At 39.6% G+C, this 25,485-nt stretch overlaps 1 protein-coding gene across 1 annotated transcript in view; it reads left to right on the forward strand.

Moving 5' to 3' along the window:
- Positions 1–25,485, forward strand: part of RECK (reversion inducing cysteine rich protein with kazal motifs) — an 82,367-nt gene that overhangs the window by 2,791 nt on the left and 54,091 nt on the right. The window contains exons 4-6 of the mRNA XM_049772428.1: positions 16,752–16,810; positions 23,303–23,377; positions 24,471–24,507. Coding sequence (XP_049628385.1) covers positions 16,752–16,810; positions 23,303–23,377; positions 24,471–24,507 — 171 coding nt within the window. The remainder of the gene's footprint in view (positions 1–16,751; positions 16,811–23,302; positions 23,378–24,470; positions 24,508–25,485) is intronic.

Raw genomic sequence — 25,485 nt, forward strand, 5'->3', positions numbered from 1 at the left:
CATTTTAAGCGATTGAATCATGATCTGTAGGTCCTAGCAGAAGTTTTCATTCCCCCAGCTATTCAGTTCAAGTAAGGAGGTAGTTAAAAAAAATCCTGAGCAAGTCACCCAGGCCACCCGTGTGTGTGTGTGTGTGTGTGTGTGTGTGTGTGTGTGTGTGTGTGTGTGGTTGTGTGGGTGTGTGTGTACACGTTTTAGTATCCACATTTATCATACATGGTATCTTCTCGTGGATTTTATTGCCAGAATTGAGGTAATACATTAATTCACACATGACATTTAGAATAGATTATTGTAAGCACTGAAATGTGGGAAACACTGCACATTGGGTCTCTCTGAGTCCTGAGGATATTTATTTTTAAGATTGTTTATTGAGAGTCAGAGTACAACTGACCACAATTTCATCCCAGGATCCATCCCTGGCACCACATATGATTCCCCCATACACTCATACACTGCCAGGTATGACCCCTGAGAATAGCATGTGTGGCTCAACAGCCCAAAAGATTTGTAATGACCTAACATTGGTCTATTTATTAGTTAAGCTTTAGGGATACAACTTTATAATGCAACATCTCTTTATACTCTGTACTGTATTGTCATGAAATGTCATTTCTATCTTCTAACAACAATTGATCCCTTTTTACCTGATTTACACTTTCTCTTCCTGATGACCATTTTATTCTTAATATTCTAAGTTTGCTTTTGTTCTACTTTAGTTACCTTCCTTGTTCTTATGAAACTATAGGATATTTTTCTTCTTCTTTGTCTGACTTACATTACTCAGCCCACTACCCTCAAGGTCTGCCCTGTCTCATTCCTAAATTCACTGAATACCTTAGATTCACAGAAAAGGTCCCAGCTGTTCCTATGGTGAAGAAACTTGAGGTGCAAGGAAATGATGGTTAATGGATATGGGGTTTCTTTTTAGAGTGGTAAAATATTTTAAAAAACACAGTAGGAATAATAGTTGCACAAATATATGGACATATGTATTGAGTTTTGGACGTGGTTATTCAAGGAGAAACTGAGGGAAATGTTCTAGTAAGAAATTTTAAGTTTATTTGAATAAATGGAAAATACAACATGAAACTATAGTTAAGAGTACTGTGTTGCATCTCTGAGGACTGCCAATCAGATAGACATTAAAAGTTTAAATCAGGGGCCGGAGAGATAGCATGGAGATAAGGCATTTGCCTTTCATGCAGAAGGCCTGTGGTTCGAATCCCGGCATCCCATATGGTCCCCTGTGCCTGCTAGGGACGATTTCTGAGCATAGAGCCAGGAGTAACCCCTGAACACTGCCAGGTGTGACCCAAAAACAAAAAACAAAAAGTTTAAATCAGGGACAATTTCATTCAGTTAATCTATTCCCAGCCCTGATCTGCAATGATTCTCTTATGATTTTCTTTATGGCTGCTCTCTAACTTTCTCTATCTCACTTTCTCTGTCCTTCTCACTCTCTTTGCTTTCTTCCCACCTACTTCCCCCTTTTTCTCCCCTTCTCTGTCCTCTTCCCATTTTTTCTAAGTAAAACTATTTATTTCATATACACACATTTGAAAATTATCATCACAAGAAAAATTTTAGATCTGTTTGTGTTGTCTGATCATTTCCAGTATGTACAAATATCAGATGATCTTGTACAACTGCAGCCAACACAATGGTAAATGTCAGATATATCTGTTTTGAAAATAGGGTGAGGGGCCGGAAAGATAGCATGGAGGTAAGGCGTTTGCCTTGCATGCAGAAGGACAATGGTTCAAATCCCAGCATCCCATATGGTCCCCTGAGCTTGCCAGGGGCAATTTCTGAGCTTAGAGCCAGGAGTAACCCCTGAGCGCTGCCGGGTGTGACCCAAAAACCAAAAAAAAAGGAAAAAAGAAAGAAAATAAGGTGAGGGAGATGGTATAGGGATAAGGTATTGTCCTTGCCTGTAGCCAACCCCAATTAGATCGCCAGCATCATACATGATCCCTCAAGCACCAACAGGAATAAGCCCTGGACACCACTGGGTGTGACCCAAAAAATAAAAAAATTACTTGATCAGAAATCAATTTCAACAGGCCAGCACCTAGCTAGAAGTGACAGGACCTAGTGAAAAGACTTGAGGGAAGAGAGAGCAAAGCAAGAAAATTACCTGGTTATAGCTAAAGCGGTTTCTTTGTAATAATGTGGATGGATCTTTGTGATTAATTATTCTTATGTTTCATTTCTCTACCCACCCCCAGTTTCATTTCTTTTATAGGGGGTAACTTCTTACCTACTGGAACAGGGAGTGGTGCCTGGCCCAGTTTTCAGTCTTTTTCTTTTCTTTTTTGACTTTGCAGGGAATTGAGCCCAGGGCCTCACACATGCCAGTTTTTTCCTGCTGAGCCACATCCCAGTCCTATTTTCTCTTTCTTTCTTTTTTTTTTCTGGGGGGTTTTTGGGCCACACCCGGCGGTGCTCAGGGGTTACTCCTGGCTATCTGCTCAGAAATAGCTCCTGGCAGACACGGGGGACCATATGGGACACCGGGATTTGAACCAACCACCTTTGGTCCTGGATCGGCTGCTTGCAAGGCAAATGCCGCTGTGCTATCTCTCCAGGCCCTATTTTCTCTTTCTTAACTTTGAGACATTATAGGCTTAGGTTGTGTTTGCTTAGGTAGGCTTCTACTAAGGTACTAAAGCCACCTCAGTCTTAATGGGCACTTTCTCTAATTATTTTAATTTGATCTGTTTCTCAATGAAGTTTGTCAGTGAAATTACCGTAAGAATTACCATAGTACTTTTTCTTCATAAAATTTAAAACACTAGGTGTTTATGGAGCCAGAGAAATAATACAGCAGGTAGGGTACTTGTCTTTCATATGACTTACGCAGGTTCTATCGCCCCATACCATATGTGATCTCCTGAGCCACACCAAGAATAACCCCAGAGTGCAGAAGTATCCCTGAGCACCACTGTATGTGACCCCAAACCAAAATATATAAATAAATAAACAAATAAGACACTAGATGTTTTAGAAAATGCTGAAATGAGAAGGGCCGTATAGGTCCTAGCTTTTGATTAAGGTGTGAATTACAACCTCCTGTGGTAACATTAAAACTTAATTATTTTTAAATTGTATGATTTTTAATCAGTAAATGGTTGATTGATTTAATTATGTTATATAACAGGTCTACTATTTTATAAACAGTAGAGGCATAAAACTTTATTGAGTAAAAAGCTCTCCAAATGCAGAATGGAAAACATTTACATAAAAAGCCCTCATTTATTCATTTCAGCCGTCAGGAGAGATGAGTCATGAAATTTCTCTATACATTGATGTCCATGGAATCTATTACACTGAGTGAAATAAGTCAGAGGGAGCGAGATAGACACAGAATAGTCTCACTCATCTGTGGGTTTAAAAAAAAAGTGAAGGGGCCGGAGAGATAGCATGGAGGTAAGGCGTTTGCCTTTCATGCAGGAGGTCATCGATTCGAGTCCCGTCATCCCATATGGTCCCCCATGCCTGCCAGGAGCAATTTCTGAGCCTGGAGCCAGGAATAACCCCTGAGCACTGCCGGGTGTGACCCAAAAAACACCAAAAAAAAAAAGTGAAGACAGTATTGTAATAATCCCAGAGACAATAGAGTTAAGAGCCAGAAGGACTGGCTCACAATATGCAGCTCACCACAAAGAGTAGTACAAAAGTAGTACAAAGAGTAGTGAATGCTGGAAGGGAAATAACTACACTAACAACTAGCATGACAATGTTAATGAGAGAAGTAGAATGCCTGTCTCAAATACAGGTAGGGGAGGAGGAGGAGGAGGGAGATCAGGGGCATTGGTGATGGGAATGTTGAACTGGTAAAGGGGGATGTTCTGTTTATGACTGAAACCCAACTACAGTATGCTTGTAATTATGGTACTTAAATAAAGATTTAAAATAGGGGGGGCTGGAGAGATAACATGGAGGTAAGATGTTTGCCTTTTATGCAGAAGGACAGTGGTTCAAATTACGGCATCCCATATGGTCCCCTGAGCCTGCCAGGCGTGATTTCTGAGCATAGAGCCAGGAGTAATCCCTGAACGTTCAGCTGCCACGTGTGACCCAAAAACAAACAAACAAAAAGCCCTGAATTAGGGGCCAGAGTAATAGCACAGTGTTAAGGCATTTGCCTTACACATGGCCAACACAGGATGGACCCCGGTTCGATTCCTGGCATTCCATATGGTTCCCTGAGCCTACCAGGAGCAAATTCTGAGTGCAGAGCCAGGAGTAACCTCTGAGCTCTGCTGGGTGTGACCTAAAAACTAAAATACAATAAAAGCCCTGATTTTGATGTTTTCTTTCATAATCATTTCCCAATCTCAAAGTTCACAATATAAACTTTATATTGTTTCCTTAAAAAAGCAAAAGTTTATACTTTAAGGATTTAAAAAAGTGTTCATTGTCCCTTGTACTGAGTTTCTAGGAAGCACATATTCCTGATTATTTACATAAACAACATTGAGGTCAAGAATACAACTCAGTGTTGGAACACATGTCTTGTACATGTGAGTCCTGGGTTTTATCCTCTGTGCCCTACATACAAAAAATAATACTTGGGACTGGAGATATAATATCATTGTTAGGTCACTTGCCTTAACTCAGCCAACCTGGGTTTGATCTCAGGCAAAAAAATAAAAGCCATAGTTACATAAAGGACAATGAGTAATATAGAAGACAGAAGCAAATGTGGGCAATGCTCTTTAATCTTAACCAAAATTAAGGACACCATATTCAGTTGTATTTCAGCAAAGGCCTCTTCCTTAGCCACCCTTATGTCACTTCTCCAGGCCAATGATAGGTACTTCTGGTTGCTGGTATATGACTAGTATAAGACTCTGTTTTCTCTATTTTGACTTAGAGATTTTTATTCTTATTTGGTTAATGGGAATGGGAGGATAGAGAAGGTGGTGTTACTTGTTTTGTTTTTTTCTGACCACATCCAGCTTATTTAGGGATCACTCCTGGTGGGGCTTAGGGGACTATATAGGATGCAAGGGACCAAACCCAGGTCACTACATGCAGGCAAGCATCCTACTAAATGTACTATTTCTTTGGCCCCTAATTGGTTGGTGTTATTCTCCTGTGGTTTGGCCACACCCTCTGTCCTGGAAAAGTTCTACATTTCTCTTCCAGAGTCCTTTCCCTGTCCATCCTTGTCCTTCTCACTTGGTGAGAAGTTTCTTTGCAGGTCAGGGAGGTTGGGATACTGCAGTCTCAGAATCTGCGTGTCATGGCCTTTGAAAGTTACTGTTTCTTTTTAAGATATTTATAATCGAACAAAAGAGGGAAATATGTAACATTAAAGGCTAGGCTTCAATAAATTCACATTCAAGAAATTGTGTAATAGACTGGAGTCTTGAAAAATAAGGTAATGGATTTTAAGTCATAAAAAGCAAAGGGCTGCCTGGAAGAAAGTAATCAGAAGCAGATCCCCTGGAAGAAGTCTCTTGGCCCATCCTGTAGAATAAGTCGGAATCAGTACCAGGCCAGATGATAGAAGACATACAGCACACTGTTCCATGTCCTGCTTCCATAGACTTAGTCTTTCATTTGTCATATTTTTCACCTATCAACCACACCTAAAACGATTTTTTAAAGAGGGGTTTGTTCAAAAGCTATGATATCATTCTAGGGACAAAATTGCTGCTTTCAAAAAACATTTATTAGAGGAATAACTATAGATAATAAGCAGATCAATAAAATGATTTCTGGTAGTATTGAGTGTGCTGTAAAGAAAGCCAGATGAAAACAGAATTGTGTGATCAGAAAGATAGTGGTTCCTTACATGGTGATGGCTAGAAATGCTTCTTTTTGGTTTGTTTTTGTTTGGTGCCAGTCCTGGTGATGTTCAGAGATTATTCCTGTGTACTCAGGAATCACTGTCAGTGCTTGGAGACCTTATGGTATGCCAAGGATCTAACCCATGTCATCTGCATGCAAGGCAAGTGCTCTAGAGGCTGTTCTATCACTCTGGCCTCTAGAGAGGCTTCTGGTTTTTTGTTTGTTTGTTTTTTTGTTTTTTTGTTTTTTGTTTTTGTTTTTGTTTTTGGGCCACACCTGGCGGTGCTCAGGGGTTCCTCCTGGCTATCCGCTCAGAAATAGCTCCTGGCAGGCACGGGGCACCATATGGGACACCGGGATTCGAACCAACCACCTTAGGTCCTGGATCAGCTGCTTGCAAGGCAAGCACCACTGTGCTATCTCTCCAGGCCCGAGGCTTCTGTGTTTTGTTTGGAGGCACACCCAGCTATACTCAAAAGTTATTCCTGGTTTTGCATTCAGAATCACTGCAGGTAGGCTTGAGTGGAGATCTATCCAGGATGTCAAGTCTTCATAGGTACTGGAAGTTGTATTCTTATGAAGGATGGGGTAGGAACCGGGAATGCAGAGAACCCTACCTACAGCAAAAACAACAGAAAGTCAGTGTGGTTGTGACAGATAGAGCAAGTGTGTAGGCTGGACCTGGCTGGGGCTTGGCCTCGTAAAAAGTCATGTGAAGAGCATGAGTTTTAGTCTGTGAACAGATAAAGCCAGCAGGTGTGTAAATATGAAATGTGTTACTCAATTTACAATTTACGTAAATGGTTTTCAACCACTGATTCAAAGACCAGTGCTGGTCCTCGGTCTTAAAAGGTTGAGAACCACTGGTCTACTTGAGTAGTTGTTAACCAAAGGTCCTAGGACCAGCACACAGGCATGGCTGTGCTAATCTGTGGATGTGAAATGGTTGAAGCCACTGGTTTAAATTCTGGGTACTGGGGATGGGATAGCTGTGGTATTGTCAGAGTGAAAGCAGGGTGAAGAGGAGGGCAGGTAGTAATCCAAGCAGGAAATTGTGGAGACTCAATGGTGTGAATAATGAAGGGATTATGGTAACAGAAGTGACAGCCATACCTTTCCCTCCCTTATTTTATAGAGTGGAGGTCTGCAGGCTGGAGTGGGGAGGAAATCTGAGAACACTGGCTATTAGCATCCAAGGGGAGGACTTACCTTTGAGTAATAAGTTTTACTGTTATATTTCATAGTGATGAATAGCTTAAGGCTTTTTTGACTGGTCCTCAAAGGAACAAAAACCAAAAACCAAGGTAGCTCAGGAACTGGGCCTGTTTCCATAGTACCTAGCCAAGAAGTGCCAAGAAACCTTGCTGGCTATTGTGGGAACCATTTGTCTGCCAGGATCTAAACCCATTTTCCTGCCTTTAGTGCCTTTTAAAGCAGAATCTCTCTGTGCTGTCTTTTGCCAACAATTAGCTTGTTTTTACTTATGCTTCCCATATACCATAAAATTTCAACTTTTCCAGCCTCAACTCTTTCTGGCCTTATGCTGAGGTCAGCTATGTATACCCACCAGCTGGCTGCATACCTCTGTGTCTGAATTGTGTTTTAATCTAATTTATCTTTGACAAACACCATAACATAACTTGCTAAAGTGAGGGTTGGGTCACTTTATAATATGGATTAGGGCAATAAATAAAATTGTTGGTATGATTTTTATAATGGAAAGGGCATTTTAAAGAAATTATAACTCAAAATCCTTTAGCTGATCACTGTACTAAATGGGCATTAGAAGTTTATAATAGTACAATAGCTAAGGTGCCTTCCTTGCATGCAGCTGAACTGGTTCTGCACTCAGAAATCACTCCTGGTGATGGAGATCGTATGGGATGCTAGGAACTGAACCTGTGTTGGCTATATGCAAGTGCTTTACCTGTTGTACTATCTCTCCAGCCCTTTGAGATAGAATTTAGACCTTGGAAGAGGTTTGGAATTTAAATTAGCAAGAAGGTTAAGTATTACTACCAGGAGGGTGATTTCAAGGTTAATGTGGGTGTTCTTTGTTAAAAGCCGAGAGAATTGGAGAATTGGAATTGAAGTAGGGAGAGTTATAAGCCAGCAAATAGAAGTATGAAATCACAAAATCTGTTAAAAAAAAATTGGCAGTCACATTTGGAATTGAACATAAAGTGAAAATAATCTGCTCTTTTAACAGCTTTATATGAAGTTAGCAGTGGAGAAAGTAGACTAACTGAGTAGTAGTAGTAATTCAGGAAAAATAAGCAGATCAAACAGTATGGTAAAATGGAAGGTAAATGGAAGCAGACCCAGGGGAATAAACCCTAAGCACCACTGGGTGTGACCTAAAAACAAAACAGAGAGAAAGAGAGAGAGGGTTATTAACTCAACATTAAATTAATGTTGCAGTTTTTATAATTTTAAAGTGATTGTCATTTTTTCAGTCTATTTTGAAAATAAAAAATTGATTTAAAATAGGAATTCACAAATAATAAAAGTAATAGTAATTGCTATTAGCATATCTTTTCTTTTTAACTTAGAATGACATTTTACCAGAATCAGTTCAAATTTAGTGTTTGCCCTCAATGTGTGTATGTGACTATTTCAGTAACCCAGTAAGAGGACATTAAGGGGCAGGGCCCGTGGCCGGGGGTGGGGGGGGGCAGGGAGAGAGGACATTAAAGGGACTCTAGTTTATTTAGAAAAGAAATAATAATGACTTAACTAAATTGAATTACAGCTTTTGAGTGTAATTCTGTGGCAGAATCCATCTTCAAAAATCTTATACTTAAAAAATAATAAATAAATAAAAATCTTATACTTTTACAGGGCCGGAGTTATAACACAGCGGTAGGGCATTTGCCTTGCATGCAGCTGACCCAGGATAGACCTGGGTTCCATCCCTGGCATCTCACATGGTCCTCCTAAGCCAGGAGAGATTTCTGAGCGCCTAGCCAAGAGTAATCCCTGAGCGTCACCAGGTGTGGCCCAAAAACAAAAAACAAAACAAAACAAAATCTTATACTTCCATGACTGTTCTTAAGTTTATATTAGGGTTTTTTTTTTAAGTTGATTGGTCTTAAAGATTACATTTTTCTGGTGTACATGTTGCTGGCACATGTATTTTTTTTTCTCATGTGTCAATTTTATGTGTACACACTACCCAAAGCAGCAGCCAAGCTTGATACTTCTGTTTATTGGATATTCAGCTTCCATATTTCTCAGTTACATTAGTGCCACAGTATGCCAAATATCCATGCCCTTTAGAGATCAGGGTTTTTTTTTGTTTGTTTTTTTTTTGGGGGGGGTGGGCCACAACTGGTGGTCCTCAGGGGTTACTCCTGACTATTTGCTCAGAAATCGCTCCTGGCTTGGGGGACCATATGGGACGCCGGGGGATCGAACTGCGGTTCATCCTGGGTTAGCCACCTGCAAGGTAAACATCCTACCGCTATGCCATTGCTCCAGCCCTTAGAGTCAGCTTTTTTTTTTTTTTTTTTTTTTTTTTGGTTTTTTGGGCCACACCCCTTTGATGTTCAGGGGTTACTCCTGACTAAGCACTCAGAAATTGCCCCTGGCTTGGGGGGACCATATGGGACGTTGGGGGATCAAACCGCAGTCCTTCCTAGGCTAGCGCCTGCAAGGCAGACACCTTACCTCCAGTGCCACCTCGCTGGCCCCTAGAGTCAGCTTTTTAAAGTTAATTTAATAATTAAAGATTTTGAATAGGAATGCCGGGACCAGGCCAGAGAGATAATTGAGCCAGTAAAGCACTTGCCTTGCATGCAGCCAACCTAGGTCCTTCAAGGACCACAAGGGTCCTGGGTATAGAGCCTGGAGTAACCCCTAAGCAGTGGTAGGTGTGGCTGAAATCCATCTTTTCCAAAAATAAAAAAGAATGCAAAATGCTATATTCATGTCTTTAATGAGAGTAACAGCTGTTCTTTTTAACTTTCATCATGAAGTATCTTTCCATTTTGAATTGAACTATTTTTGCCCTTATCAGTACAATTCCATTTTATGAGAATAAGCAGAACTTTAAACTTTTTTAAGAACATGTTAGAATCAAATGACCAAAACCAAACATTTCTTGATGGGCAAACCTGCAGGTGACAAGTGAAAGGAAAGTATATTGGAAACTCTAGTCAGTTTTGCTGTGAATCTGAAGCTTTTTTGAAAAAATAGTCTCTTGATTTTGAAAAATCAAAAATAAACTTTTAAACAAGACATGTTTTCTTTCTTACTTTTTGAAAGTAAGCTTTATTGGAAAGTAAAGGGGGAAAGGAAAAGAAACTCCCCAGCCTGGGAGCCATTTAATATAGTACTAAGCTAAAAAAAAAAAAAATAAGACATTTCTACAATTCTTTGTCTTCTTTAGAAAGCATTAGACCAAGGACAATGTTTTTGCCCTGTGATAATTAAATGATGCAATTAATCTATTACCATAGCTCATAAAAAAAAAGAGAGAAAGATCTTTATTGCCACATTAATTACATTTTAATTTCTTCCTCCTATTCTTTTTTTTTTTCTCTCAAACAACTAGACCAGATAATGGTTCATTGTACGGGCCCAAAGATGCAATGCTGCTCTGACCATGGATGGTTGCTTTTGGAGATTCCTGAGGCTGCATCTCTGTGTGCCCTCTTCCCTTTGTTTGTTGTTCCTTTGTTGTTGTTGTTTTGTTTTGTTTTGTTTTAGGACCATACCCAGTAGTATTTAGGACTTAGACTCAGTGGCACTCAGGGTCAGGCTGTTGGGGGATCATATGTGGTGATGGATACCAAACCCCAGTTGGCTATGTACATGTAAGGCAAGGGACCTACCAGTTGTACTATCACTCTCTCACCCCTTCTTCCCTTTCTTAATAAAAGTATTTAAATTGGGCCCGGAGAGATAGCACAGCGGTGTTTGCCTTGCAAGCAGCCAATCCAGGACCTAAGGTGGTTGGTTCAAATCCCGGTGTCCCATATGGTCCCCTGTGCCTGCCAGGAGCTATTTCTGAGCAGACAACCAGGAGTAACCCCTGAGCACCGCCGGGTGTGGCCCAAAAAACAAAACAAAACAAAACAAACAAACAAACAAAAAAAAGTATTTAAATTAACATTTATTTGCAGACTTTTCTATATTTTGTTTTGGGGTATCACTCAACAGTACTTAGGATTTCCCTTTAGTCTGTGCTGTGAGGGTTGCTCATAGCAATGCCCAGGGGTCATGCCGTGTCAGGAATCAAACCTGGCCCCCCTGCTTTACAAGTTTGCTCTTGGCCATTGAGCTGTTTCTCTGATCTTGTAAACATTTATTTCTTGAAAAATATGCAGAATTAAAGTTGTTTGTTTGTTTCAAAGGAAGAAAAATATGTGTACTAATATAAGATACGGAAAATATGATGGCACTTTAGCCCCCTCCAGGAGGGTGATGGTGGTCTGGAAGGAGGAAATGTGCTATTACAGAAGAATGCTTGGCTGGGAGGGGGAAGTGAGTTACTACCAGAGAACTTTCCACTGTCCTCTCTAATCCTGTCTTGTTACAACTCTGAGAAGGCTTGCTTTGGAAGGACTGAGAGGAAATATGCCAAAATATCAACACAGCTTCTGGCAGGATTGTGGAAGTGGAGATCACTTTCCTTCTATATTCCAAAGTATGTGTGTGCGTGAGTGTGTGTACATGTATGTGAGTGTATGTGTACGTGTGTAAGTAAGTGTGTGTGTATAAAGTACTTCTTTATAAAATGTTTAACTTGGGGAATCACTCCTGGATATCACCATTACACTGAGAAATATATGGCTTTTAAACCTTTGCCACTATGAATTTAATTATAACATGTTTTTTGATATCTGTTCCAAATAGAACTTTGCTCCACAAACTGTTTTTCAAATATTCTCGGCCCAAATCATGCTCGTGTCTGCTTGGTTGTTTGCTTTTTGCTAAGCCTGTGCTTATTGGGACCACATGTTTCCCTGAGTTATCTTTGCGCAATATCAGCAGGATTTTCTGCCTCCTGTGACCTTTGTGTCAGAGGGGCAGTGGCAGTGAGAGACTCCAGAGGGCTTCAGAAGAGCAGCTCAGCATCTCACAGGAAAGCCTTTTCTTCCCATTGCCTGCCCATTCAGACTTAACACGATTTATTTTCCCCTTCCTTTCTCCTTTGTGCTGCTGTGATGGGGGTTGCACATGTGCTACCCTGCTTCAGAGAACAAGCACTTGGGTGTGGTGCTGGGGATTCCAAAAGTCAATGCTGTCTGGATCACACCACATGTAGGATAGTACCTGGGATCCAACTCACAGGCTTTTATATGCAAGGCAGATTATCATTGAGCTACCCTAGAGCTTCAGATCCCTTTTCCTAATCTAATATGGAACAAGACTGACTGCATCTTAGATGGTAGGGAATGCCTATGTGGCATAGCAGGACAGATGTTGAAAAAACCTCAGAGCTGATGTGGCCCTCCCTCAAATTAGAACTTGCTAGACAGTAACTATAGTCTTAAAAAGCAAGGAACTTTTTTTATCCTTCTGAAACTTAGTGATTTTATATGATCTAACTTTGCTTTAATTTATATGCTGGGGGCCCGGAGAGATAGCACAGCGGCGTTTGCCTTGCAAGTAGCCAATCCAGGACCAAAGGTGGTTGGTTCAAATCCCGGTGTCCCATATGGTCCCCTGTGCCTGCCAGGAGCTATTTCTGAGCAGACAGCTGGGAGTAACCCCTGAGCAATGCTGGGTGTGACCCAAAAACCAAAAAAAAAAATTATATGCTGAAATTATATTTGATTACATTTTAAGAGATGGCTGCAGATTTTCCTATGTAAACCAGTATATTAAATCTTGCTGCTTAAAATGTAGTATTTTCATCTTTTCTCTTTTTGCTATTGTACTTTTTAAAATATTTCTTATATCTTCTCTTTTTTATTAAAAATCTATATTTAAGCACCATAATTATAAGCATGATTGTAGTTGGGTTGCAGTCATCAACAGAACACCCCCTTACCAGTGAAACATTCCCACCACAATGCCCCGATCTTCCTCCTTCCCCACCCCTGCCTGTATTTGAGACAGGCATTCTACTTCTCTCATTCATTAACTTTATCATGCTAATTGTTAGTGTAGTTATTTCCCTAACAGCATTCACCACTTCTTGTGATGAGCTTCATTTTATGGGCCTGTACTTCTGGCCCTTCACTCTATTGTCTCTGGGATTATCATAATAATGTCTTTTTTTTTTAATCCCATAGATGAGTGAGACTATTCTGTATGTGTCTCTCTCCCTCTGATTTATTTCACTCAGCATAATAGATTCCATGGACATCCATGTATAGGAAAATTTCATGACTTCATCTCTCCTGATGGCTGCATAATATTCCATTGTGTATATGTACCACAGTTTCTTTAGCCATTCCTCTGTTGAAGGGCATCTTGGTTGTTTCCAGAGTCTGGCTAAATATAAATAGCACTCAATAAATATAGGTGTGAGAAAGGGATTTTTGAATTGTATTTTTGTGTTCCTAGGGTATATCCCTAGGAGTGGTATAGCTGGATCATATGGGAGCTCAATTTCCAGTTTTCTGAGGAATCTCCATATTGTTTTTCATAACAGTTGGACTAGATGGCATTCCCACCAGCAATAAAAAGAGTTCCTTTCTCTCCACATCCCCGCCAGCACTGCTTGTTCTCATTCGTTGTGATGTGCACCAATCTCTGTGGCGTGAGATGGTACCTAATAGTTGTTTTGATTTGCATCTCCCTGATGAATTACTTTGTAGTCTAGACAGCCCTTGATCAAATATCCCCCTGCTGTCTCTTTAGAAATGGTCTTTAGTTGATCTATTCTAGAATAGTAATTTGCCCCTGTCTCTTTATGAGTTTATATGGCAATTTATGACTTTTTCTGGCTTTTTTTATTAAAATTATTATAAATTACAAGTCTTTCATAGTTGTATTTCAGGCAAATAGTGACAGTGAATTATGGCCATTCCCACCACTAGTGTTGACCTCCCTCCATCATAGTTCCCAGCATGCATCCTACCTCTACCCTTATTGCCCTGGACTACTAGCATAACAGGTCCATTTTATGTTTAGCTTGTTATAGTTTGGTTCTCTTGATTCTATTGTTGACTTGTGACTTGCGTATTTAGTTCGGACTTTTTTTTTTTTTTTACTCAATGCTCTTGAGTCTACTTGGCCCCTGAGTCCCATCCTCCCCCCCCCTTTTTTTTCTCAATATGTAGAAAGATATAGAAAGATGAAGCAGAACAAAATGATTTAAGTTCTAAGGTTCTTTGAAAAAGGCAGGAGTCCCTATTTAGAAGATATCTATTTAAAAGGGGGGACAAGTGTGGCAAGATTTTTTTTTTTTTTGCATAGACTCAGTAAACATTGGGGGAAATTAGAAAGGAAATTTCTTTGGCCTAAGAGATACAGGGTGTCTCCACCCATGAAATATACTGTCATAAGACCAACTACAGTCTCCAGCCATGTTGGTTGTCCAACCCCAAGGTCTTTAAGTCCCAAGAGAAGTTCTGTTCAATTGCTGTTGTCAAAGTCAGTCTTCTGTAATTAGAGATCTTGGTTTTTGCACAGATCCTAGGATGAAGCCTAGGGTAAAGTCTTTCTTTATGGTCCCAGGAAAAGTTTTGTTCAGTTGTGGTTGTCTTCTGTAATTAGAGATCTTGGTTTTTGCACAGATCTTAGGATGGAGTATCTTCTGCTTTCATCTCACCATTAGGTGGTGAGGTAGGATGACCTGCCCTTAGATCAAGTTGTTGTTTCCTCATCATCAGGAACCTGATGTCAGATGAACCTACCCTGGAGCAAGTTGGTGCCAGAGTGGTATTAGGGCTTCCCCACGGGAGTTTGATTCCTGGTGCTGGTTCAGGGAACTATGCCAGTTCTAATGTTAGGATCCAGGATTTGGAGTGGACATTCGATATCTGATTGATTGAGGCCTAAATCAAGTCCACATGACTAATGTTCAGGGTGGGAGGCACCTCTGCACTAAAAAATTTATGGTTTCTTATCCCTATTAGGTAAGAACTTGTTTCTATATATAAGATTTCCCCCATTTTAGTGTGCCTATGAGAAAAGGAACCATGCTATATTATATTACTGGTGCATTTGGGGTTAAAAATAAAAAAAATTGTGCAGTCTGTGTCTCTGGCTTAATTTATAATGCCACTTGGCAATGTCTCTCCTTGTCTTGAATTTGAGGTTTATCAAATCATCATTTTAAAGTTTAAAAAGTAGGATCAAAAGGGCTGGAGAGATAGCATGGAGGTAAGGTGTTTGCCTTTCATGCAGAAGGTCATTGGTTCAAATCCCGACTCCCATATGGTCCCCCGTGCCTGCCAGGGGCTATTTCTGAGCAGATAGCCAGGAGTAACCCCTGAGCACTGCCGGGTGTGGCCCAAAAACCAAAAAAAAGAAGAAGAAAAAAAGTAGGATCAAAGAGGCCAGAGTGGTGGCACAAGTGGTAGGGCATTTGCCTTGCACACGCTAGTCTAGGATGGACGGCAATTCGATCCCCTGGCCTTCCATATGGTCCCCCAAGCCAGAAGCAATTTCTGAGCACATTGCCAGAAGTAACCCCTGAGCACCACTGAGTGTGGCCCAAAAACCAAAAAAAAAAAAAAAAAAAAAAAAACGTGGAATCAAGAAATTATTCTGTGCTTTGAGAAATTTATTTACTTAGATCCCTTTTATGAAAACAATAATATGTATTGACACATTAAAGGTATCACAAATTATTTTTTTGGGGGGGGGGGGGTTTGGGCCACACCCAGCGGTGCTCAGGGGTTACTCCTGGCTGTCTGCTCAGAAATAGCTCCTGGCAGGCACGGGGGACCATATGGGACACCGGGATTCGAACCAACCATCTTTGGTCCTGGATCGGCTGCTTGCAGGCAAACGCTGCTGTGCTCTCTCCAGGCCCAAGGTATCACAAATTCTACAGTAAACTTCTTTTTTTTTTTTTTTCCTTGACCTTGTAAGCAGTGATGCTGGTTCAATCCCCAGCCCCACATATAGTTCCCCAAGAATTTCCTAAAGTGATATCTGAAGAGAGTCAGACATAAGTTTGAACATAGCCAGGTGTAAGAGAGGGAGGGAGGAAGGGGGAAAGGGGGGAGAGGAGGAGAGAGAGAGAGAGAGAGAGAGAGAGAGAGAGAGAGAGAGAGAGAGAGAGAGAGAGAGAGAGAGAGAGAGCGGGGAGAGAGGAGAGAGAGGAGAGGGGAGAGAGAGAGAGGAGAGGGGAGAGAGGAGAGAGAGGGAGAGAGCAAACTTCTTCTCTAACTTTCTTCAGTCTTAATTTCTTAGCTTACTTGAAGGTGAAATATTTTCTCTTGAGGAATAATTACTAATAACATTTAAAGAAAAGTTTCATAAGCAATGTAGACTTGCGGATTTGACTTTACTAGAATTGACATCTGGACAAACTATAAGCATCTGAAATTCAATGTGTCCAAAGTAAAATCACAGCATTTTTTTGTCTCACTTAGCTTTATATTATAGGAATGATAATTCAGCACATAGGGTAATTGAAAGAATTAAATGAGAATACGGATACAGCAGGTTTAATAATATGCTGGTACTAGGTGAGGGTTATGATCCAAGACACCTTGAGTTCTATTCCTGTCACACATAGCCCCTTAGTCTCTGCCAGATAGTACCTAACATGTGCCTGACATGTTCCCCTTCAGCAGTAAAATAACAGAATTCTGGCATATTAGAACATAACTATTATTATGTGGCAGTCTTCTCTGTTGTACTACAAGCTTCTCAAAGTCAGGAATCATGTCCTCAAAGGTATCAGTTGTCCTTGGCTTATAATAGAGACATGGTAAAGGTCTGTTGAGTTACAATTAGTAACATTTTATAAATTTTGCTTAAGGAAGCATCTTGTTTAAGATGGGCAACATCAGGTGTCTCTTTTTTCTCCCTAGGTGCTTTGTGTTGTAGTCATTCAAAAGATAATCAGATGTGCCGCGATGTGTGTGAACAGGTAAGCTTACATAATAGTTGAGAGATTGTAATTGTGTATATGTTTACTAAATAAACTTGTTTTAGAAAATATTGATCAAGTGACTAAATTCACAGCAGCAGTAGTGTAGTAAAGAGGCACATGCTTGCTTCCATAATGTGCAGAAAAGAAGCAGATAGGAGCCAGAGCAATAGCACAGTGGGTAAGGTGTTTGCCTTGCACCCAGCTGACACTGGTTCAATCTCCTGCATCCTATATGGTCCCCCAAGCCTGCCAAGAGTAATTTCTGAGTATAGAGCTAGGAGTTAATCCCTGAACACCACCAGTATAACCCAAAAACCATAAAGGAAAAAAAGAAAAGAAGAGAATAACATGGAGGATTTCTGCCCAAAATGTAAAACCTAAAGCATAAACAATAGGGAAAGCCTAAATTAAGCAATATTCTTCCAAGCAACAGCCTGAACTCTTTCCCAAAATGTCAATATTACAAAAAGTAAAGGCTAAGAAACCTCCAGACCAAAGAAAACTGAAGAGATACCACAATGCAGCATGCAATCCTGACTGAATCATAGAACTTTAAAAAAAAGATTGTTATGAAGAGGGATATTTGGACAAAGAGGCCTCTCTGCGTGGCTCAGTGGCAGAAGCATCTGATTTATAGCTATGAGGTCACAAGTTTGACCTCTGGTGTCCCCTGCCATAGGCACTGAGCTCTTTCCCAGCAATTCTGCTGCTTGGGCTTGGCACTGCAAGAATCTGTGATCTGTGGCAAACTGCCAGGCTGGTGTGAACACTGTGCAGTGTTCCCAGTTGAGCTCTACACCTGAAAACGACTGAGCTGTGGGCAGAGAGCACTGTGACCAAAGATCACAGTCTCTGTTGAACACCTTACCTAAAAGTCTGTTTCCCCCTCCCCGCTCAGAACACCACAGCTGAGTGTGTGCATGGATACTGCAAGCACTTGTTCATTCTCAACACAGACTACAACAAGTGTGTGCAATTTTGGCCATCAAAACAATAGAAAAAGGGAGATGGGAAGGGAATTTAACGAATAGAACACAATGCCAGAGAGATGGTGCAGCTGATAAGATGCCTGTCTTGCATCTGAGCTTCACCAGAAGTGATCCCTGAGCACAGAATGATGAGTACCACCAGGTGTGCCCCAAACTAAAACAAATAAAAAGAAGCCTGTTAGTGAGAAGAGTAGTGAAATTTGAATAAAGTTAATTGTTTATTAACTTAGTACTTCAATGCCACAATCCTGAATGTAATCATTTAGAATTTACTGGAGGGTGGAGTAGGAGGTGTCCTTCGTAGGGAGCTTTAGAAATGAACAATCATGTCTGTAATGAATTATAAAACATGTCCTCAAAATAATGGCAATAATAATGTGTGTTTATGTAAAGGGAGTTCGAACAGAATGTTGTGAATAACTGAATTTAGATGAAAAGTCTGTGGCTCCTCATTGTACTGCATGGGAAACTTTCCCGTAGGTCTGAAGTTTTCTGACTCAGCCTCTTTAAGCAAGTTCCACAGAGACTGTACTTGTTCATAATAAGGGTTTTCTTTCATCATCGTGGGAGTGCAGTCATAGCCTTGGCACTTGAGAATTAATGGCTTCAATCACCATTTTGAGGAGTTTTCAAGAGTAGCTTTGATTTGGGCCTAAAACTAAAAATGCTTCCTAACTAGGATTAAAACGTCTCTCAGGTAATACTATGAACTTGTAAAGATTTGCAAGATGCCCTCTAATTGTAAAGCAAGATGGTGACTCAGCTCATTTAAATGCCTGTTAGAGATTATAGCCGTATTAAAACACTATATCAAATTAATTTTTCTGCAAATTTATTTCACAGCAGTAGCAAGAGTAAGAGCCAGAGAACTAGTACAGGACAGGGCTTCAAGGCATTTGCCTTGTTTACAGTCAACTCAGGAACAGATATTGCACTCTGAATATGATCCCCAAGAACGCCCCCCGGGAGTCATTATTGAGCACAGCCATGATTAAACTCTGTACACTGCTGAGTGTAACCATAAAATTTTTTTCAAGTGTGATATTTTATACTAGACAACAAAAATAAGGTATCAATTATGCTTACCCTGAATACTTGGTGCTTATAATACTGTTCAATACTCAAACTCTTAGTATATGTGCTGCTTAAGAAAGCACCAATGTTCAAAACTCTTAATAAATATTTCTAGATTCACTAGAGTTGTTGGGTTAAACATCATGCTGCAAGAATTAAAATAGTTTAACTTAAATTTATTATATAATATTTTGGAATTACAGAAATATGTTCAATTTTTATTTATGATATAATAATGTTATGTAGGACTTATAACTTTTTTTGGGGGGAGGCACACCTGTTTGATGTTCAGGGGTTACTCCTAGCTAAGCACTCAGAAATTGCCCCTGGATTGGGGGACCATATGGGATGCCGGGGGATTGAACTGCGGTCCTTCCTTGGCTAGCACTTGCAAGGCAGACACCTTACCTCTAGCGCCACCTCTCCAGCCCCTTACTTATAACTTTATGTAAAACAAATATTTTCTGTGCCAAGCTCTACCTCTCAGTATCTGCTCTGTGAAATATGAGTGAAAGAATGAAAGCAATGAAAGGAGGAAGTAGGATATTAACTGAGGAGGTCAGTGGGTCAGAGCAGAAGAGTGAGATTTGTTTCAGATAAGAGTCATTTGCTTGTTTGAAGACAAAGAACATAAATTACAGATGGCAGAAGACATTGAAAAGTTCCTGATGGGCAAGGAATCCTCCAGACAGGAATAGAATCTCTTTGGTCTGAGCAATCTTCCTTGAGCAGGGGCCCTGTTTTGTCAGGGAACATTTTGCTCTTGACGTGGTTTGTATGATCTTAGTATCTTCCTATATTACAGGATTCAGCATTGATGAGCTTCTGGGTAGCCAATTGCTTTTCTTCTTACCTCTGATTATCAGTTCTTCTTTGATAAAGCTACCAATTTTTCTGTGAGAAAAGAAAAGTGTACCTTCTCTAAAAGTATAATTGTGCTGCTTCTTTATTCCTGTATGTTTTTCAGCTTAACTCAGTCTATCCGAGCAGGGGTCCTCAAACTTTTTAAACAGGAGGCCAGTTCACTTTCCTTCAGACTGTTGGAGGGCCAGATTATAGTAAAAACAAAAATTATGAACAAATTTCTATGCACACTGCATATATCTTATTTAGAAGTGAAGAAACAAAATGGGAATAAATACAATATGTGGCCCGCGGGCCGTAGTTTGAGGACCATTGGCTCTATAGAGTCTTATTTTTAATTTTAAAATTTGGGGATATTGGGGCCACAATTACTCCTGACTCTGTGCTTAGCGATCATTCTTGAAGTTCAGGGGACTGTTAGGATGCTGAGAATCAAACTTGGGTGGGCTGTGTGTAAGACAAGCATTATTCCTTCTACACTCCTGCTCTCTACAGAGTCATTTTAAAGACAGAAGTCACCTGATTGTCTCATTTAAATCTCATCAGTTGTTATCTATTCAAAAACTGCTAACTGAGTAGAAAATTTTTATGTTTTCCTTACATGCCAGACTCTTTACATGTAATATTTCATTTAATTGTCACACCAAGTCCTTGAGGAGGATAATGTTATTAGATGCATTTTAAAGAGAGGAAACTGGGTCATAGAAAAATTAATTTTCCTGCCACTGGTACTTAAATAAAGATATTATTAGAAAACATTTTAAATAAATACATAAATAAAAGAAAAAGAAAAAAGAATTTGTCAGATTCCCCAAGTCAGTAAATTTGAAGAGCAGGGACTCAACCTCAATATTTAAATCCAGGTTTTTAGCCAGTGGGTTAAGGCCACATACATTGTTTGTTCCATTGTTTTGTTTCATGAGTTGAAAAAAAAAGATAAATCAAAACCTGACTTTCTTTGTGCTTCTTCCCACTCCACTCTGTGTCCTGTGCATACTCTTTTCTTTTTCTTTTCCTTTCTGTCCCTTTTGGTGGGGTTGTTTTGTGATGAAGTGGGGAAGGGGTTTGCATACACGTGTGATGCTTGCAAGGGTTTACACTCATGTTTAGGTGCACACTCTGTTGCAGTGCTCAGGAGGAGTCACACACTGCAGAGTGGCACCAGGGATCCTCAATGAATAGCAGCTGGGATTTCACTCAGACATGTGGGGTATTGCCGGTAATCATGTAGTCTCAGTGATCTCAAGCTTACAAGGCTTTCTCATGCTTTCTTGCTTTTCAATGACATCTTTCATTTTCCATTTTTTTAATTTAAATATTTTATAATATAAAAACGAGGGCTTCCAAGTCTATCTGAAGATAAAGAGAAGTATAGTAAACTCCTTTCCCATATTCACTCAACATTAAGTCAAGGCCAGTTGGTTTTCATTTGTACCTACTCTACACATCCACTCATACTTGTATTGTGTGATATAGTATACAATGGAAATGTATATGAAGCAGACCTCAGGTTTTTTTTTTTTTATCATTTGTTATCATCAGTTTTCAAGTCATTGTTTCAAATGCCTCATTTAGTTACTCTTCAAGTATTCAAAAGCCCATTGACTGTGACTGAGAAGTTTGTGAAGCCTTGTGATATAGATGTCACTCTAGGGATTATTGGTCCTCAAGTCACTCAGAAGCTAGTTGTGATACCACTTTCAAGTCACAGCAGGGAATTGTTGTCATGGCCAAGCCAGAGAGAGGAGAAAGGAGAAAGCTTTGCAACTGAAGTCACTTAGTCGACTGAAAGGTCACACTGCTTCGTGATGATCATGTTGCTTCATGAGATCTACTGATAATGAAGGCTTTAAGGAAGAACATTTCTGTTGCCTTGACTGTACCAAAATGGGTGCTAGTTCAGAGCTAGTTGATGTTCAGAATAAATATTTGCAAGCACATGGCTCAGACTGAGATACATGTTTCTGAGTGTGACAGACATTGCCATGAACATTAACCAATCATTGCTCAGGTTTAGTTGCAGAAATAAAAAGGATGTTACTTATCCAAAATGTTTGCCCACCTAGCTGCAAAGAAGCTTCTGACAGAAACAAACACAGTGTTGAATGATGTGGCAATATACAGAAACAACATTTCCAGTCAGGCTGTGGGCTCTAGTCCTACTGATAATGTGAGAGTATGGGCTATCTATGTCCTCCTCTTCTCCATGTAAATGTAAGGTGGCTGTAAAGCTGAAGAGTTCTTTTACAGTTCATTGAGCTGAGGCAAAAAGTTAAATATTTCTTCAAGAATGCCCTAGCAAATTCTTTGTCCAATGAGGAATGGGTGGACAACTTGCTATATAGCCTTCAATTTGGGGAATTTGCACAATTTGCTTTTTTACACTGAGAAATAAGCTGGATTTATTCTACAAGAAGCAGATTCTTTGAGAGAGTAACATAGAGATACCCTTGCAAGAATCTTTGATTGCTCCTGATATTGATTGGAAATTCAAAGTCAATATAATAAGTAAACATTAAAGGCCATTAGCTCAAAACTTTAATTACTACCTGGCAAGGGAGTTTGTTGAGGGTCTTTTCAAACAGAAACTAAATGGGTTTTAGTGAGTGCTTGATAACTCTGAATCAATACTTCACCATGGTTATCATCTACTTTGACAAATAGTAGCAGTTTTCACTCTAAAATTATTTGATATAAATACCATATTTTTCAAAGTAGCAAGATGTTCAGGTAGCATTTTTTTGGTTAATGCTTGGCTTCTGGTTATTTTTGGTTGAAATAACTATAGCATTTTCATTTTATATTTGATTTTTAAACTAATAAACAAAACATGCAAAAGGTTCAGATTTAGTTCCTGGCACCACATGGTTCCCTAACCTAAGTTCTGGCCCCAGAGTCCCATGTGGTCCTCTGAGAACTCTCAGGCATGATTGATGAGCACAGAGCCAGGAGTGAACCCTGAGCACTACTGGTATGGCCAGAGACAGACAGACAGACAGAATGAAGAGTTTGACAATTATTGACAGGTTCTATTTTCATTATGGCCTGTTAACGAAAAGTGACTTATAGTTTTTTTTTTCTTTCCTGTTTTAGTCTTTATCTCTTCTTACTCTAAAAGTTTATCATCTTTTCTCCATTTGGATAATTACAGACAGGTCCAGACTTTTCATATTTATGGGTTGGTTTTTTTCGTTTTTGTTTTAGGACCATGTCTAGCAGTGCTCAGGGATCACTCCTGATGGTGGTGTGGGGGTAGGTGGAGGATCATAATCTGTGCCAAGGATCAAACCAGGGATAGCTATGTGTGAGGCAAGTGCCTTAGTTCCTCTACCTCCTCTCCAGCCCCAGACTTGTCATATTTGGACTTAATTGATTATTTGCCAAACTAATGATCCCTTTTAGAATTTTGCCTCAGTTGATTTAGAACTTTCTTAAGTTTTTTTTCCCATTTATAAGAGAAAATTGAAAATACATAGATGATAGATAGGTCTAAAAGGTAATAAAATGTAATTATTATTTCTTCTGAAAAAGAATGCCACAAAATTTTTTTTTGGTTAAACAGATATTTTCTTCAAAAAGTGAATCCCAACTAAAGCATCTGCTGCAGCGAGCTCCAGATTACTGCCCTGAGTCAATGGTAAGTATAGTTTAGCTTAACTGTGGAAGATTTTATTTAAGTAAAGATCATAATGAGTTACACTTAGATTTAGTAATTCTTCAAATGTAATTTGAAGAAGTATGTAATCAAAGAGAAATGTTGAATAGAACTTTGTATTTTAAAAGATCTTGGTAGAGGAGCTGGAGAGATAGCACAGCGGTAAGACGTTTGCCTTGCACACAGCTGATTCAAACAGACAATGGTTCAAATCCCGGCATCCCATATGGTCCCCCAAGCCTGCCAGGAACGACTTCTGAGAATGGAGCAAGGAGTCACCCCTGAGCGCTGCTGGGTGTGAACCGAAAAAAAAAAAAGATCTTGGTAGAAAGTGATAGAATATTATTTTTTTGTGTATGATATAGTTCTAAAAACAATATTAAACATAAATGTATTCCAGTCTTGGGATCAGAACAATAGAACAGTGGGGAGCTTTGCATGCGATCAACCTGGTTCTATTCCCAGCATCCTATATGCACCCCCCCCCACACACACACACACCACACCACACACACACACACACACCACACACCACACACACACACCAGCTGAATACAGAGCCAGGAGTAACCCCTAAGCCTCACCAGGTGTAGACCCCAAACCAAAAAAGATTCATAGCAATGCTCAGTGGAACACATGATGTAGGGATTCAAACTTGGGCCTCTCCATGCTAAACATGCTCTCCCGCCTTTGGTATTATCTCCCAGTCCCTCAGAAGCCTCTGTAGATTTGATGGCTCACATTATGATCATACATTTGTGACCATACATCTCCTTCCTTAGTTACTCAGGAATTTAGGGACAGATATTATAGTCTTTGTCTCAGAACATTATTCCAGTAAGCATTCCGAGTAACTAAACAACTTGAGTGTTCTTAGAAAAATGAGAAAAGAGCAACATTTGTCATCAAGGCTTTAATTTTTTCCCTGAGTGACTAGTTTATTGTATTTATATAGCCCAGAACATTATGCCTAGCACAGCACAGTCAAGCTAATTAAAAATGATTTTTATAGAAATCACTTCTCTTACTGAGGAACTGTTATCTACATAAAACTTTTTGTTGATTATAATTTTAGGTGGAAATTTGGAGTTGTATGAATTCTTCTTTGTCAGGTAAGCCTTAGAATATGAAAATTTGCACTTTATTTTTAAAATTTTATTTTGTAATTAAAAATCAATATCAGGGGCCAGAGAGATAACATGGAGGTAAGGCATTTGCCTTTCATGCAGAAGGACGTTGGTTCGAATCCCGGCATCCCATATGGTCCCCCGAGCCTACCGGGGGCAATTTCTGAGCATAGAGCCAGGAGTAACCTCTGAGCGCTGCCGGGTGTGACCCAAAAAACAAAAAAAGTAAGGAAAGAAAAGAAAAAGAAAAATCAATATCATCTTAAAACTTCATGTAAACCTTTGAGTTTTTGCTCTCTTCTTTTGTAAATGAATTTTTAAATATATAATTTATTTTCAGTAACTTAATTCATAACAACTCTTGTCTACAGTCTTATATCTGCTGAAACTTGTCTTTAAAAGGTCACCTCTGTCTCTTGTTTATAGCTCTTTGGGCTCTTTCTTAGTGTTAATATTCTTTCATTTGTCTGCAGCAATTGATTGTTACTGCTTAGTTTTTCTTTGTGACTTCATCTTGACCTCATCACCTTGTCTTCTCTTACCTTTTTCCTCTTCCCCAACCTAAGGAACCTTGATTACTTCTCTGTATGGTCCTCTTCCCTTTCCTCATCCTGTCTTTTCATTCCTTCCAGGAACTGCTAAGCAGCATTGGGAAAATAACTCTAAAGCCCAATTTATTTAAACCTCACTACCTGTATATGTTCTAATCCAGTCAACACCTGAGGTATAAATCCAAAACCAAACTCAGAACTGAATGTCTCTCTTTTCAGTGACTATAAATGGGAAACTCTTAGGTTATATTTTTTATTGTTTTTCTTTTACACTTCATTAGTTTATTCCTTGCAAATCTTGTCATCTGTCATTTCAGTTCCAAGTTCAAGCCATTATTATTAACATTCTTGGGATAAAAAAATTTTTTGACCTGATAAATGGTGTTTTACCACACCACAGCTATCCTCCCCA

Source organism: Suncus etruscus, chromosome 1 (genome assembly GCF_024139225.1).
Source record: "Suncus etruscus isolate mSunEtr1 chromosome 1, mSunEtr1.pri.cur, whole genome shotgun sequence".
NCBI classification, from domain to species: Eukaryota; Metazoa; Chordata; class Mammalia; order Eulipotyphla; family Soricidae; genus Suncus; species Suncus etruscus.